The following is a 14499-nucleotide window of genomic DNA, read 5'->3' as shown; positions in this document are numbered from 1 at the left end:
CTCTTTTCTCCCTGAGTTGCTTATGGTATTTATCACAGCAATAGAAAGCAAAGTAGGACAAAGGCCTAAATCACAGAGCAGGCTTTGCTTTGGCACACTGAGGTGCTGAGGTTTAGAGAGACCTGAGAGATAATCAGTCAGGATGCTGATGAGTTAACTTTTGAGGGGCTTTGTGACCAAGGATCAGGGCAGAGGGAAGCAATGACGGAGCTGTCATCCAGATGAATGGTGTCTGTGCCTAGCACGTAAGTTTGGAAGTACTCAGGGAGAGAAGACTGGATGTTGGGGATGATCCTCTGTGACCAGCAGCCCTTTAAGAAAGTTCTGGAAGGGAGTCAGTTACTGGAAGGAAACTATGTCAGGGTGACCTTTAAGGTCCCTTCATTCCTATCATAATAGGCTTTCTAAGAAAAGCGAGATGTGATAATGTTCGGCATCAGAATTCACATGTCTAGTAACGGTAGCTTTTACTTTATTCAGTGGAGGGGAAAAGCTAAGTACTGCAGTGCAGTCGTGTTCCGGGCTCTAGGAGAATCGGGCAGCACATGTATGTAATTACACCCACACGTGTAAGACCAGAGGGGGAGGGGAGGGAGGGATGTTCGGCTGCATCCCTAGCAGGTGTCAGGCATTTTACACGACTACCCCGCTTCTTGCAACAACAGCTCTTCATTTCAGAGAGGCCACCTGCTCCAGATCCCTCATCTATCATCCCCCCCCCCCCCCCGACACCAGCTAGTTGAGTGAAGCCCCGCCTCGATACTGCTGAAATACAGACAAATGAGGGCGTTACACACAAACCAGGGAGTTCAGTATCTTGAAGAGCGAACCAGCCAAACACAAACGTCATGTCAACAGCAACAGGCACATTTGGTAGGACGATGTTGATTCCTAAACATTCTTCTCCATTAAAAACAAGCAGCGCCTCTTGAAAGAGTAGATGATGGGTTGGCTGGATCAAGAGTTATCTTGAAATGCCACAAGGTAAGGAGATACTCAATGAATGATACGCTCAACATAAGGGCGTTAGAGCTAGAGCAAGCCAGCTTTAGAGTACTCTATGGGCCGAGTATGAGATACAATTAAGGAGAGTTAAGTCATAACCTACTGAATAAGGTAAGAATGCATGCTCCCCATGGGTACAGGCTGAGCAGAGGAGAAAGGGAAGCAGGCCAGGACAGCAGAATGCCAACAATGCAGAAAGAACACTGGAATAGACCTATAGCAGCAGCCCTTAACAGTCCTCACAAACCCAGCTGGAATCAATAGTCCACATCATGTGTCAGGGAAAAGTCTGAGGAGCAGCAACATGATATTTATTTAGTCTCAGGAAGACCTTGTTGAGGGGCTGGGCAGGCGGCTCAGTGGTCAGTACTTGCCGCTCTTGAGGACCTGAGTTCAGTTCTCAGCATTCGTTTGGTGGCCCAAAGCCACTTATAACTCTAGTTGCAGGGATCTGACACCTTTTCCTGGTCCCTCGATGGATGGGGGGTTGAGGTCCAAGCAGCACCTGGAGTGCAAACACAATCAGCTCCAGCACCCTTGCTGGAGTCTTTCCTCAGGCAAATGACGAGGGCAGGGCAGGACACAGCTCCCATTCTGCACACGGGAAACCAAGGTTCAGTGAGGTTGCCAAGGTTGCCTTCAGTAACACCGAAGTGTGCGATTTTTTAAAAACTCTCTGGAAACCATCAGAAAACAGTTTCGTTGCCTCCTCCCCACCCCCCATATCAACTGAGTATTGGTCCAAGCCGGGTGGTGGTGGTGCAAGCCTTTAATCCCAGCACTCGGGAGGTAGAGGCAAGTGGATCTCTGTGAGTTCAAGGTCAGCCTGGTCTACAGCGTGAGTTCCAGGACAGCCAGGGCTACACAGAGAAACCCTGTCTCGAAAAACAAAACAAAGCAAAGCAAAAGGAGAACCAGCAACAGCAGCACCTAGACACTCCTTAGAAATTACGAATGAAGAGGCAATGTGATGGCTATCGGGTAGACGGGCTTGCTGCCAAGTCTGATCACCTGAGGTCAGTTCTCCAGACCTGTATGGGGGGCACAGTCTGTCTTCTGATTTCCTCCAACTTCCACTTGCGTGCACACCCACACAAAGTAAATAAGCGTGATTAAAAAAAAATCACCAGTGGGTAAGATTCATTTTTCCACGCTACCTCAGCCTTTTGAGCTAGACCCTGGGAGTGGCGCCCAATTTCTATTCATTTTTAATAATACGTGTGTGTGTGTGTGTGTGTGTGTGTGTCTGTTGGCGCCTGCGCTGAGTGTCAGAGAGTCAGTTCTCTCCTCCCACCATGTGGGTTCCCGGGATCAAACTCAAGTAGTCAGGCTTTATCTGCGGAGCCATCTCGTGGCCACTCTCTGTGTTTTTTTTTAAAGAAGTGTTCCTGGCGATCTTGATGCCCACACTCAAGTTAGACAATCACTCTAACGTTTCTTAGGGCAGCCGCCCCTTTGGAGAGGATTGCAAATCTGAACTTCGCACAGAAACAAGCTTCAAGTTTTTTCAAAAAGACACAATCATTACCGTCCCCGCTGCGTAGCCAAAGCCAGGAATCGCTGGGTTTCTTCCAGAACAGGCTCGCGGACAGGCTGGAGACAGAACAGGGGAGGGGCCGCCGCAGTTGGGAGGAGGGACTGATGACAATTTTTTTTTTTTTTCGTGGTTGACTAGGTTTTTTAGAAAAGCTACTTCTAAGGGTACATTAACCAGCCGGCGAATCCACTTGTTTCTGGGGGGAGGTGGGAGGTGGGGGCGGGGTGGAGCGTGGGGGCGGAGCGACCTTCTGCAGCTCCGGAATCGGTGCCTTCCTTCCAAGTGGCGCCGTGCGTCCCCCTCCCCCTCCGGATCTGCCCGGAGCGGCCGGGCGCTTAAACTCTGCTACCTAGCCAACCTCGCCACCTCCACGGCCTCCGACACCGGCCTCCTTGGAATCCCGGTGGCCGCGTCCAGCCAAGGGAATTCCCCCGACCGCGGCCAACTGCCCGCCCCCTCGGCACCCTTCCTCCGGGTCTCCACCCCTGCTGGGGCTGTCGGGTGCCAAAGGGAGGCTAGGGTGCCGCGGCTGGAAAATGAGCAGCGCCGGGGGGTAGGTAGCCCGGAGTTTGCAGGTAACTGGCGAGGGGCCTGGGGGGCCGCGCGCTTGGCGTCGCTGTCCCTGCCCTGCGCCACCGCGCGGCGACCTGCTGCGCCCTCGCGCGGGTTGCGCCCCGGGACCGCTGGACTCCGGCGGGGCGCGGCGGGTGGGGAAGGCACGCGGACCCCCTCCAACCCTAGGCGAGACCCCGAAACTTCCCGCTCGTCCCCCAGCCGCGGTCCCCCCTCCAGCGGCGCGCGGCGGCGGCGGCGGCACCGGCGGCGAGTGCGGCTCGCCCGGCGATGCCTGGGAAGATGGAGAAGTTTCTGCAGATCGCGCCGCACTCCCTGGCCATCGTCCTGGGCCCGACCGACGGCCCCGCGGAGAAGAAGCCCGCGGCCGTTCAGCCCCCGCCGCCGGTCCCCGCCGAACCCCGACAGCTCGCCCGACACCACATCGGCTACGAGATCTTCGCGGATTTCAAAGCGGAGAACATGCAGCACTTCTGGAACAAGAAGGTCACGGCTGCCGTGGCCGAGACTTTTTTCCTGGGCTGGATCGACGAGCAGGTCTTGCTGATCCAGGGCAAGGAGGAGCATCTGGAGGCGCTGCGCGAGGGCTGGACGCGCAGGGCGCTGCGGCCCCCCTCCGGTTTCCAGATCCGCTGCCTGGGTGAGTGCTGCCGCCCCGTCGTGCGGCGGGGGCTCCCGGCTCCGTCCTGCCTCCGGGGGGTGCCGAGCCCGCCCTTAGGCCGGGTTCCCGGGGTGCCAGGATCTTCCCACGAATCCTGGTCGGGAAGGGGAACGAGGGATCGGGGGACCTCTTGGTACTGCGGCACCTTTCGGCCCGGGCAACCTCCTGGCGGCGTCGGTGGCGCGCCCCGCGGGGCGGTGCCTGGGGCTGGCCAGGTAGGCGGCGCGGCGGCTCGCTGGTGTGCGCGGGTCCGGGCTCCGGGTGTCAGCTTCTCCGCGCCTGGCCAGGGCGAGGCAAGGCTCGGAGAAGCCGGGTTCTGGCGGCACCGGGGCTGCGTGGCCGGCCCTTCAGCTGCGCCTCGGTCCCCGGGACATCCTTTTCCAGGGAGGCGACCTCAGGGGGCGCGTCGCTCGGCTCAGGTGTGTTGGCGCCGCTCCCACCCGCCAGCATTTCCGTACCAGACAAAAGGTACCTTTCTTCTTAAATGCTTTGCTTGTGGTGCAACTTCCAAACGGTATTGTGTGACTGAAGGTGGAGGGGGGAAAAAAAGACAACAGAGAGGAACCAGGGTAAAAGTTTGATCTTTTCGTTTGTTGGTGGCGAAGGAAAATAAATAAATAAATAAATAAATTAATTAAAATATATATATATATATATTTATATAGTGAGCAGAGGTAGCTGGAGTGGGGTTTTAGTGGCCGCAACATTGCCCTGACTTGTATTTTTATTGCAGTGCTACTCAACATGTTTTTCTTAATCCCAGGCAACCTCGCCCGAAGAATACTTTTTAGTTTTGGACTTCAGGCCCGGTGGCTAAGGGCAAATAGAGCACATTGCGATGTTTTATGAAGCGATTCGATAAAGAAAGCATTCTTTCTAGTTCCAGGACTTAAAAATTCTTTTATGACATTTTGGGAGGAGGTCAAAAGTTCAAACAAAGTAAAAGTCTGTAAAGCGGCCTTCGTGGGCCCCCCCCCCCCCCCCCCCCAGGGTTGGCCTTTACCTGCTAATGTGTCTTCTACACGGATGGTAAACTAACAGCATTTTTTTTATTTCACTGCGTTTCATCTATTTTTGCGCAGCAGAGATTTATTTTTACAAAGACTTCTTTGAATTGAGCAGAGAAAAAGCTAGTGAAAGCTAGAAAAAGCTAGTGCTTCTTGCTGTGTCTCAGAGATCGCTCCCCTCCACCACCCCAGCTCAGCCCCTGTAATTAAGCTGCCTGCGTTGCTGAAGAGGCTGAGATGATTGCCTCTCTGGGTTGGTCTACCATTATTACCGTCACAGTGCAGGACTTGAACATTTTGGGGGAGGCTCGTCTCCCTCATGTGTGTGCACCTTCAAGACTTTTCTACAACATTTTGACAGTTTCCTTTGAATCTTGATCTCAGGATGCTTTTTTTTTTCTTTTTTTTAAATTTGGAAATTCTCCTGTACCATACAGTGCAATGTAAAAGCAGTGGATCAGACCTTAGGTACCCATCATATAGCTCGGAATTTGACAAACTGCACCCATGTTTCATCTATATGCCCTTTCCACTCCACCATTATGAGGTGGCTATCTCATGCTCTATAACATAGTTTCATTTGTAATCATTTCAGCCTGCTCATTTTTTTTTAAATGAAATTATGAGTATTTATAAGCAGATAGGAATTAGTGATCTGTCATATTCGCCAAAGAGAAGCATTTTGGTAACTTTGAAAGGCTCTGAATCCATCAGAGTCCTGCTATTTTGTGATCTTAGTTAATTACTTTATGGATGTGGGTCAGCCACAGAACCAGCGACACCAGTGAGCATTGCAGGAAGCATTCTTTTCCTACTTGCTGAACTTGAACCAAGCAGGGCTCTGAAATAGCTGTCAGCCAAAGGCTGGCTCACGTTTTATTCTTGTTACAGCACATGATGACGTTCACACAAGGGATCGTTTTCTAGAAGGTTCCTTAGCCTTCTCCAGGGCTGGTGAACTTGTAATGAACTCGTTCTCTCGCATTCTCCCGGTGAAGAATAGAAAGGAAGGCCCTGTCATTTGTCTCAGATGCCCATCGCCTGGGCAAGTGCCCCCAGGCCACTGTGGAGGAGAGGCTGCATAGTTGCTACCTTTATCCGGCTGCCGTTACGCTTCGGCTGAGGCTAGCCCATGAGTCCATGTTTTTTTTCACAGCTTACTGGAAAGAAGTGGGAAGCACCCACATTGGAAAATGCAAGCGTTTCGGTGTCTGTAATCCCCAAAGTATATGGTTCTAACCAGCTGTAAAATTTTCCGGTGAGGGTTGGACACCAAGGTGGTGATTACAGGATCAACCAAAAAGGAGGGAATTAAGTTGCTCAAAGGATAAGTAGTTTTAATTTGGCACGTTCAAATGCACCACTTAGAAATAACCTACTGGAATATTCTTAGAACTCCCCTACCGTGTGCGAATAGAATTGAAAGGTCACTTTTTATCTCTAGGATGCGCCTCAAAAGGGGATGTTTGTGTGGATGCAAGAAACTAGTAATTATTTTTAACTGACTGAGAATTTCAAACGTGCATATCATGTTTTAAAGTGGTTCTGTAAAACACGTTACATTAAGTTTGTTTGCTGGGGTTTTCCAGTGTCAGCTCTTGTCATTTCCTGAAGATACAAGAACTGATAAGGCATGCAGTTTCGGGGTTTCGGTTCTGACTGGAGGAACTGAGTATTTTTGGTGCTTCCAGGGCTCTGTCCTGTGCTTAGAATGAGCAAGGAGAGGTGAGCTTGCCGCCCTGTGAGCTGGCAGGAGAGGTTTCCTGGGGTGAGAGGAGCTAGGCGTCCGTGGGGGTGGGGACGGGCCAGGCCGGGGCGGGGCTAGAAAAGCCTCTGAGCTAGCAGGGAGCTGGAGCTTTCAGGGAGTGAGGGTCAGGGGCTGCACCAATCAAGCCCTGTTTGGAAGTGGGTGCGTGTGCAGTGGAGAGTGTTGTAAGGTGAGGGAAAGGTAAGCCGGGGTGGTGTGTGAGGAACGCGTGGAAGAATGGAGGCGTGGCCGGGGAGGGGGTGCTTTTGTGCAGAAAGAGGGAGTGACACTTTTGATGTGTGTTTTAATAAAGTTCCTAGGCTCAGAGAAGGTGACAGATGGGCACGGGGGAGGGGGGGCGGGGACAGATATGAGTTTATTATTATCTGCAGTCATGGGGACAAATGGGTCCCCTATTAGGATGTTTCTGTTATGTACACTGTACCTTAGGCCTTCCACAGTCATTGCCCTCTAAAGGATGTCGCCTGTCTGCTTGAGTCCAGGTACCTCCCTGCCTTAGCCACAGGCTCTTCCGCCTTTGTGTGGAGCCACAGGTTGGTTCCTCTATCCCCTTGCTCTGGGCTCCTGGGTTTTCCCTACCTGTTAATGCTCCTGGGTTCCTCTAACTTCAGATCCCAGGGAGGCTGAACTTTTTACACTGCCCTATTTGGTCCTTAAATATTCAAATAGTTGAGACCAACTATACTTTTAAGACCTAAATATATATCTTAGAGTGCAGTTAAAGCCAGTCTTTTGCATTAAAAAATGTTTAGAATATGTAGGTGTTAAGAGTTTATATTGCAATTAAAAATAATTTATCTGATTTTATATGCATTGGTGTGAAGGTGTCAGATCCCTTGGAATTGGTATTACAGACAGTTGTGGTGGGTGCTGGGAATTGAACCCAGGGGCTTTGGAAGAGCTGACAGTGCTCTTAACCACGGAGGCATCTCTCCAGTCCTATTTCCTCCCTCTTTCTTTTTCCTTCTTTTATAACACTGCGTTTTATGTAGCCCAGGCTAGCCTCAGACTTGCTGCCTAGCAGACTGTGGCTGTGAATTATTGGCCATTTTGTTTCTACATTGAGGGCTGAGATTATATGCCACCCTTGCTTTCTTAAAAGAAGCTTCTTCCGGAAGTAAAGCTGAAGACAACATGTTTTTAGAAGTTGTAGACTCTGGGCTGGAGAGATGGCTTACTGGCAAAGAGCACTGGCTGCTCTTCCAGAGGACCTGGGTTCAATTCCCAGCACCCACATGGCAGCTCACAACTGTCTGTAACTCCAGTTGCGAGGGATCTGACAGCCTACAGATGTACATGCGGACGAAACACGAATGCACGTTCAATAAATAAAGGATGAAAACGCAGCATAATCCAAAAAGCACTTGCACGCTCAAAAACAAAAATAGGAACTACTCATAGCTCAAGTACTTTAGATGAACTTAAAGTTGCTTAATTAATTGAATTACTTGCTCTAAAACTTCGATTCATCCAGCGACTGGAACACCTACTTCCTAGGCTCTTTCTGAGCGGCAAAAAAAGAGAATGAATCAGTTCTAGTCTAGGGGGCCAACAGACATTCAAAAATTTAAAGGAAAAAAGATAATACATTTGGGTTTTGCTCGATTGAACCCTGGGACTTTCGCTTAATGGGTTAGAACTCTGCCCGTAAGCCAAACCCCCAGGCCCCGAAATATGAATAAGGTAAATGGGAGTGCTAGGAACTGACCCCAGCAGCTAGATGCTAAAGTGCATGTGCGGAAGGCCCAGCTAGCTGCTAAAGCGCATGCGCGGAAGATCTCTGCTGCAGTGCCTCCTTTGGGTTAAGGTTTGGATGGTGGGGCAGGCGGGAGCTAGCGGTAGTGACTGAAGGGAAAGTCAGAGAGGCTGACCAAGGCTAGCCCAGTGGAGGCGTTCGGGATTCCATTCTGCCGTGAGCGGATGTGAATATTTAAGTGCAGAGTGTTGGATTAGACTTGTAGAAAAATCCAGAAGAATTTCATACACGGTCTTATTTCTTGAAGATGTTTGCTTGTCATATTAAAACCTCAGGATTAGTCTAAACAGGGGACAATGATGCAATTAAGCGTTCATTAATGTCCAGGCAGTCGTAAAAAACATTTTTATGAACCGCCTCTCTCCGGCTCCCCGACACTGTAAGCAAAGGCGTGTCTGCTTCAGTATGAGGAAATCCTCAGAGGGAACTTCAGGGCCTAGAGTCACCGAGAGGTTTGGTAAAGCCTTATACATTCCATTGCTTATTGTCAACTCATCCTTACGCCATTGTTTTCTTATGACCCCAAGCACGTGTTTGTCTCCTGGTGAGTCTGTTTTGAACTTGGGAAAGAAGCTGTATGGAAACAGAGACTTGTTGGTCGTCCTTAAAGTCGCTCGAGGCAGATGTTCTCAACCTGTGGGTCTCGACCCCTCCGCGGCCACGGATCAGGTGTCCCGCAGATCAGATTTTTCCTTATGATTCATTACAACGGCAAAATTACAGCTCTAAAGTAGCGATACAAATAATTTTACGGTTGGGGGTCACCGCAACGTGAAGGACGGTGTTAATGGGTTGCAGCATTAGGGAGGTTGAGAACCACTGATTTAAGGGAACATACAATGGAAAAGTAACAGGGTGTGAGAGGGGAGAAGGAGGGAGTGGTGAGAGATTGTGTGCTTGCTGTGGTAGGTCAAAACAAAACAAAACAAAACAAAACAAACCAGCCAGGGTGAAGATGGACAGAAGAGGAGGAAGATGGGAACTGGGGACACCTGCCAGCAGCAGAACTGTGGCTGTTACGTGACCTCGCAGGGTGACTCCGGACTGGAAGGGTCTTCTCATGGGTCAGGCCCTTTCTTTCAAGTCCGCTAGCCTTCTAATCCAAGCACGTTCTCTGTGGCCAAGGCAAGGAAGAAGATTAAGGGAGCTGACAGGTTCATCCCTTCGAATCCCCATGGGATAGGCGGCAGGACTCCGTGTTCAGTGGATGGTCAAGTTCTCCTGAGTCTGGCCCCCAGCATTCACGGGAGAAGCTGGGCACCGTGGCATGTGCTTGTAATACCAGCTCCTGGGAGGGCGCCTGGGGCTCCATGACCACCCAGTCTAGCAGAATCGGCGAGCCTTGGGTCCCAGTGAGAGAACCTTTCTCAAGAAATAAGGTAGCTAGAAATAAGGAGGAATGACATCCAGCTTGTCCTCCAGCTCCAGAATGAATACATGTGCACTCACAGACATGTACACACATATACCACATATGTACACAGGGTTTTTTAAAAACCTGATCGGTTACAGTAACACTGGTTCTAAAGTTGTACCATGCTGTCAGTATTCATCCAGGTACTTGACTCTTTCTCTAAGGGAACTTATCGCCCTGGAGGTTCTGCTGTGAATTCTTCCCCTGGCTCTTCTTCCTTTGGTCTGGGTAAGCTTGGAAAGCCTGCCAACTTTTGAGTTAATACGGAACCTCAGGAGACCTGAGTAATTTTTTTTTTTTTTTTTTTTTTTTTGTTGTTGTTGATAGTGGAAAATCTGTGAGCAGCATAATTTGTCTAGCTTGATTTCCTCTCACCAGAGCCTGGTTATTAATTTACTAAAACATCTCAGTTTAAGGAAAAGTCTTTTAATAGTTAACCGTGAAATGCTAGAATGGGTGCGTGAAGGTGAGACCTTAGGAGCTGTGTCTGCTCCCAGTCAAATGTCAGCTACTCTTACATCTTTCTTTTTTTCTTCTTTTTTTAAGTTTCTGTCTTCTGTATTTCCTCTCCTGTGGAAATTAGGCTTTACACCGATTCCGTCTTCATTTTATTCAGTGGTTGTGAACTGTACTTCGGAGTGGAAAGAAAGGGACATGACAGGGCGAAAGAAGGACTTTTTATTAACGCTTTCTGTGTGGCAGGTACTGCCACAGGCACTTTATATAGATTGCCTCATTTAAAATTTAAAGAGGCATTGGTAGCGGGGTTTGCTTTAAAAAAGAAAAGAAAAGAAAAGAAAAGAAAACAAAACATTTTTATTACTGTGTGTATGTGCTGCCTAATGCCAGAAGAGGGCAATGGGGCTCCTGGAGCCTGAATTACCAGTCCTGAGCTCTATAATATGGGTGTTCCTAGTTTAGTGTTTTTATGGACGAGTGCAATAAAACTTTTAGACGTGAAACAATTTCTCGAAATAAACAAAGAGTTAATTTATGGCGTGGTGACACATGGGAAGGTAAAGTTAACAACTGAAGATACAGGTTCTAGGAGAGAAATAAATTGGATGATATGATTTTCTTCAACGGTTTTAAACTCTATGTCTGTGCGCAGGTATGTGCGTGTGTGTGTGTGTGTGTGTGTGTGTGTGTGTGTGTGCTCGGGTGATCTTAGAGGCCAGAAGAGGGTGTTTGACCCCCGAGAGCTGGAGTTACAGGCAGGTGTGAGCTGCCTGCTATGGGTGCTGTGAACTGAACTGGGGTCTTCTCAGTCCCATGATTTTTGCAGTGCAGACATATTGTGCAATTATAAAATGCAGGGTCTCTAAAGCTATGGAATGGCTTTTAAGTGCAGGTTTGATTAGATCCCGTAAGCTCTGCTGTACGCACTTTCCACTGTTTTTGTTATGTTGATAGGTGGATAACTGCTGTTTTGATTTCCTCTTTGACCTAGTAATTATCCTAGTTGAGTTTTTCTTAAAACCCCCCTCCCCCCAGAGAAGTTGACGTTTTTTGGGGGGAAAAAAAAAACAACAACTGTTGTCATTGATTATTTCTCTTTTATCTAGTCAGGGCTGACTCTGTGACATACGTAATTGCAGAGTGGAAACAAAAACCAGAATGGGAAAAGCACAAAACCTGAGTTGCTGGTATCGAAGTTTAGAACTCTCAGCATGGAGAGTCATGTCTCCATCCATACTGGCAGGAGAGTGCTTCCAGAATCATCCGCGCATGTGGACACCCACAGTCTCTCGTGCCAACGGCCGAGTGGCATCGCAAACGACACTCTCCCCCGTGTGTTTTGATCACCACTAGATTGCTTGTACTAAGTCACACAGTGTAAGTGTGTTGTTTAGGGTATTATTACAGTCAAGAAAGACATTTTTCTCCACATGTCCAAAGCGGATGTCCTTTCTTAAAAAGATATTTTCAGATCAGCTCTTGGTCTCACCTGCAGATGAAGGACCCACAGAGACAGGTGGCTTACTTGCATTTTATTGTTCACAGATAAAGATGAAGTTTTTTATGTTCTACAGAAACCTGAAAAAAATAGTCATTTAATGGGATGTGTGTTAGTTTCTATTATTAAATTTTATATCTTGAATGTATTGTACTTAAATCTGCATTTTTTTGTATGTTTTGCTAAAGAGGGTGGGTGCTAAAGTAATTTTCTAAAAACTATACCTTTTGCCTCTATTGCCTTCCTCCTCAGAGTCGTATGTGCTGGGAGTTAAAGGCGTATACTACCATGCCCAGGTGTATTTTGACATTTTGATACCCCATGCATATACTGTAGATTTTACCTTTTAATGAACATATAATACATAATTCTGCAATTTGTACGGAATCGTATCGTAACACAAATTCCACCTTCTAGAAAGCAGAATGGGAAAACAGACTTTCAATATCTTTTCCCTCGGCACATACTTTTTTCACTTACTACTTTGGACAGAACATTTTAACCTGGTTTTCTCTCTGAAATACATTTGCAGTGTTCTGCTCTTTGTGGCTGTGTGTGCGTGTGCACACGCGCCTGTGGTTCAGGTATGTTGCAGGTTCTTCTTTACAGCTCATGGGGAGTCTTGGCGTCAGTCCTCAGGCACCCTCCATCTTTGTTTTGGGGACCAGGTTTCTGATTGACCTGGAGCTCTCTACATAGGCCAGGCTAGGTGGTCCATGAGCTCCCAGGAATCCGCCTGTGTCCACTCCTTTGATGTCACTGGGATTACAGGCACACAAGGTCAGACCTGGCCTCTTTTGTCAGTTCTGGGGATCCAAACTGAGGTCGTCATACTTGGAATGCAAATACTTTACCAGCCAAACCATCTCCCGATCCCCTGAGCATCTTTTAGTCTCCAAAAAGCAATAGATTTTTCCAGAGGAAACAATCACACATCAGCTTTTTGTAAATCATTCGTATTGGACTGAAATGGCACAGCACACCTGGCCCCTGCAGCATTTAAATACCCTCCTTGGTTTCTCTTCCTTTAACCTCATGATTACATCACTGTTTTGCAAGCCGATTTTTTTTTGGATACTGAACTTGTGTGTCACTGATTCTATGGAAGCGAGGTGGGCGAGCCATCACCCATAGCTGCTCCCGGGTTGCTGCAGGGAAGGGCTAGGATGGGTTTGGGGCAGTAAAGCAACTCATTTCCTGCTCTTAGGAACACAATATGGAAAGTGTTGATGTGGGCTAGAGGTTTTTAACGGCGTGCTCCTGCTTGATGTTAAAAAACAGGTTGTCTGGTGACACTTGTCAGAAGGTGGGAAGGGAAATTTTACTGAGGAACACTGCAGCAGGTGTAGGGCTGTTTTGTGGTAGGGAGGAGAGGCTGAACTTGTGAACTCCGGGTTGGGGTGGATAGGATATCCTAGGGAAAAGTATATGCCATCGTTCTGGTTGTCAGACTACGAAACAAGGAGCTCCAAGGAATCGGAATTTCTCTGGAAGTATCAGGTTGGGAGAAGGAAAAGTCTGAACCCTGCTGCTGGAGGGGAGGAGGAACTTCATATAATTCGGACGGCTTGTCAGATCAGTTTACAGGAGACTGGGACAGGGACAATGACGGGTCAGTGATGAGTGGGACCACGCTTTGTTGGACAGGAGCTGCTTTGTTAGGCGTTAGCTCTGGCTATTTAAACTATTAAACTTCGACCTCATGGCTTTGAAGATGGATTTGAAGGTGAAGGTTGTCCTTGGATATCTTTATTTGTTCTTCTTCCAAATATGACCATTTCTTCTCTCTCTCTGAGATAAGGACTCATGGTGTAGGCTTGGCTGGCCTAAAACTCATCATGTAGACCAACCTGCCTTCCAATTCACAAAAATCTAGCTGGTTGCCAAGCCGCAGGAGTCCTCCAGGGAGTTTGGAGATTTCAGGTGTGGTAACTCCGGCCTCTTGGTGCAGGCCTAAGGTACAGGGGGATGTGCTGATCCTCTGGGCGGTTGTGTTTTTGCTCTTTTCTCTCCTCCCATTTGAACTCTCTCGTTGCCTTCACGTAGAAGTAGCCATAGACATTTCTAACGATTCCAAATCAAGAAGGAAATGGAGACAGGAAAGCTGCATCTTTTGACAGGCTAATCTTCAGTTTAGAGAGCGCCATGGAGATACAGTCACATGGCTAGTGGTGACACTGACCTAGCGATAGATGGCCGGTTGATTAGATACCCTTTCAGTGAAATCTTTAGTTGATGATTTCCTTCTCCGATCACTTGCCACACCTAAAATGAACCCTATCACCATAGGATTCAGAGGGTGCATAGCTTGGCATGGGTGGCACACGCCTTTAATCTCGGTGCTCTTGGCGGCAGAGTTTAGAGGATCTCTGTGAGTTGGAGGTCAGCCTGGTCAACATAGTGAGTTCCAGGACAGCCAGTCAGAGCTGTGTAGCGAGACCTTGCCTCAACAAAACAAATAAACAAAAACAGACCTAAATATATCTCGATGAATAAGTTTCTTTCGGTGAAACAAAGCTCAGAAAACATCGAGATTTTTAAAATAATAGGAGTTCCTTTGTTTTCAGGAATGTGGTACTTCTTACAGTGTGGCCAAAAGGAAGTAAACTAAAGTTTCCTAAGGCCCGGCTTTGTGTAATTCTGTTCATAGTGAGAATTTAGAAGCAGGCTCAGGCAGCAAACTTACAAGCATCACGAATAAACCATACCTGAAACTTATATGCTCAAATTGATCCGTTGAGAGTCACATTTGTGCGTGATACCTCCTCCTAAAGTGTCAGTTTGAAGGATTTTAGACTGAAACAAACAAACAAAAAAAAAA

The 14499-nt window shown here is 48.2% G+C and overlaps 2 protein-coding genes across 2 annotated transcripts in view; one reads left to right on the top strand and one right to left on the bottom strand.

The window, feature by feature from the left end:
* Positions 1 to 2857: 2857 nt before the first annotated feature.
* Positions 2858 to 4226, bottom strand: LOC129666456 (uncharacterized). The gene is made up of 2 exons (XM_055593559.1): positions 4103 to 4226; positions 2858 to 3828 (listed from the first exon to the last, which is right to left on the bottom strand). The coding sequence occupies exons 1-2, from the start codon at positions 4224 to 4226 to the stop codon at positions 2888 to 2890; spliced, it is 1065 nt and encodes a 354-aa protein (XP_055449534.1). The 3' UTR covers positions 2858 to 2887.
* Stox2 (storkhead box 2) overlaps positions 3720 to 14499 on the top strand; it is a 132409-nt gene continuing 121629 nt past the window's right edge. The window contains exon 1 of the mRNA XM_055593534.1: positions 3720 to 3755. The gene's annotated coding sequence lies outside the window, so the exon portion shown is untranslated. The remainder of the gene's footprint in view (positions 3756 to 14499) is intronic.

This window comes from Psammomys obesus, unplaced genomic scaffold, assembly GCF_907164565.1.
Source record: "Psammomys obesus unplaced genomic scaffold, mPsaObe1.curated_primary_1811, whole genome shotgun sequence".
NCBI lineage: Eukaryota > Metazoa > Chordata > Mammalia > Rodentia > Muridae > Psammomys > Psammomys obesus.
Note: the sequence above shows the minus strand (reverse complement) of the source record. Positions and strands in the feature narration are given on the sequence as shown.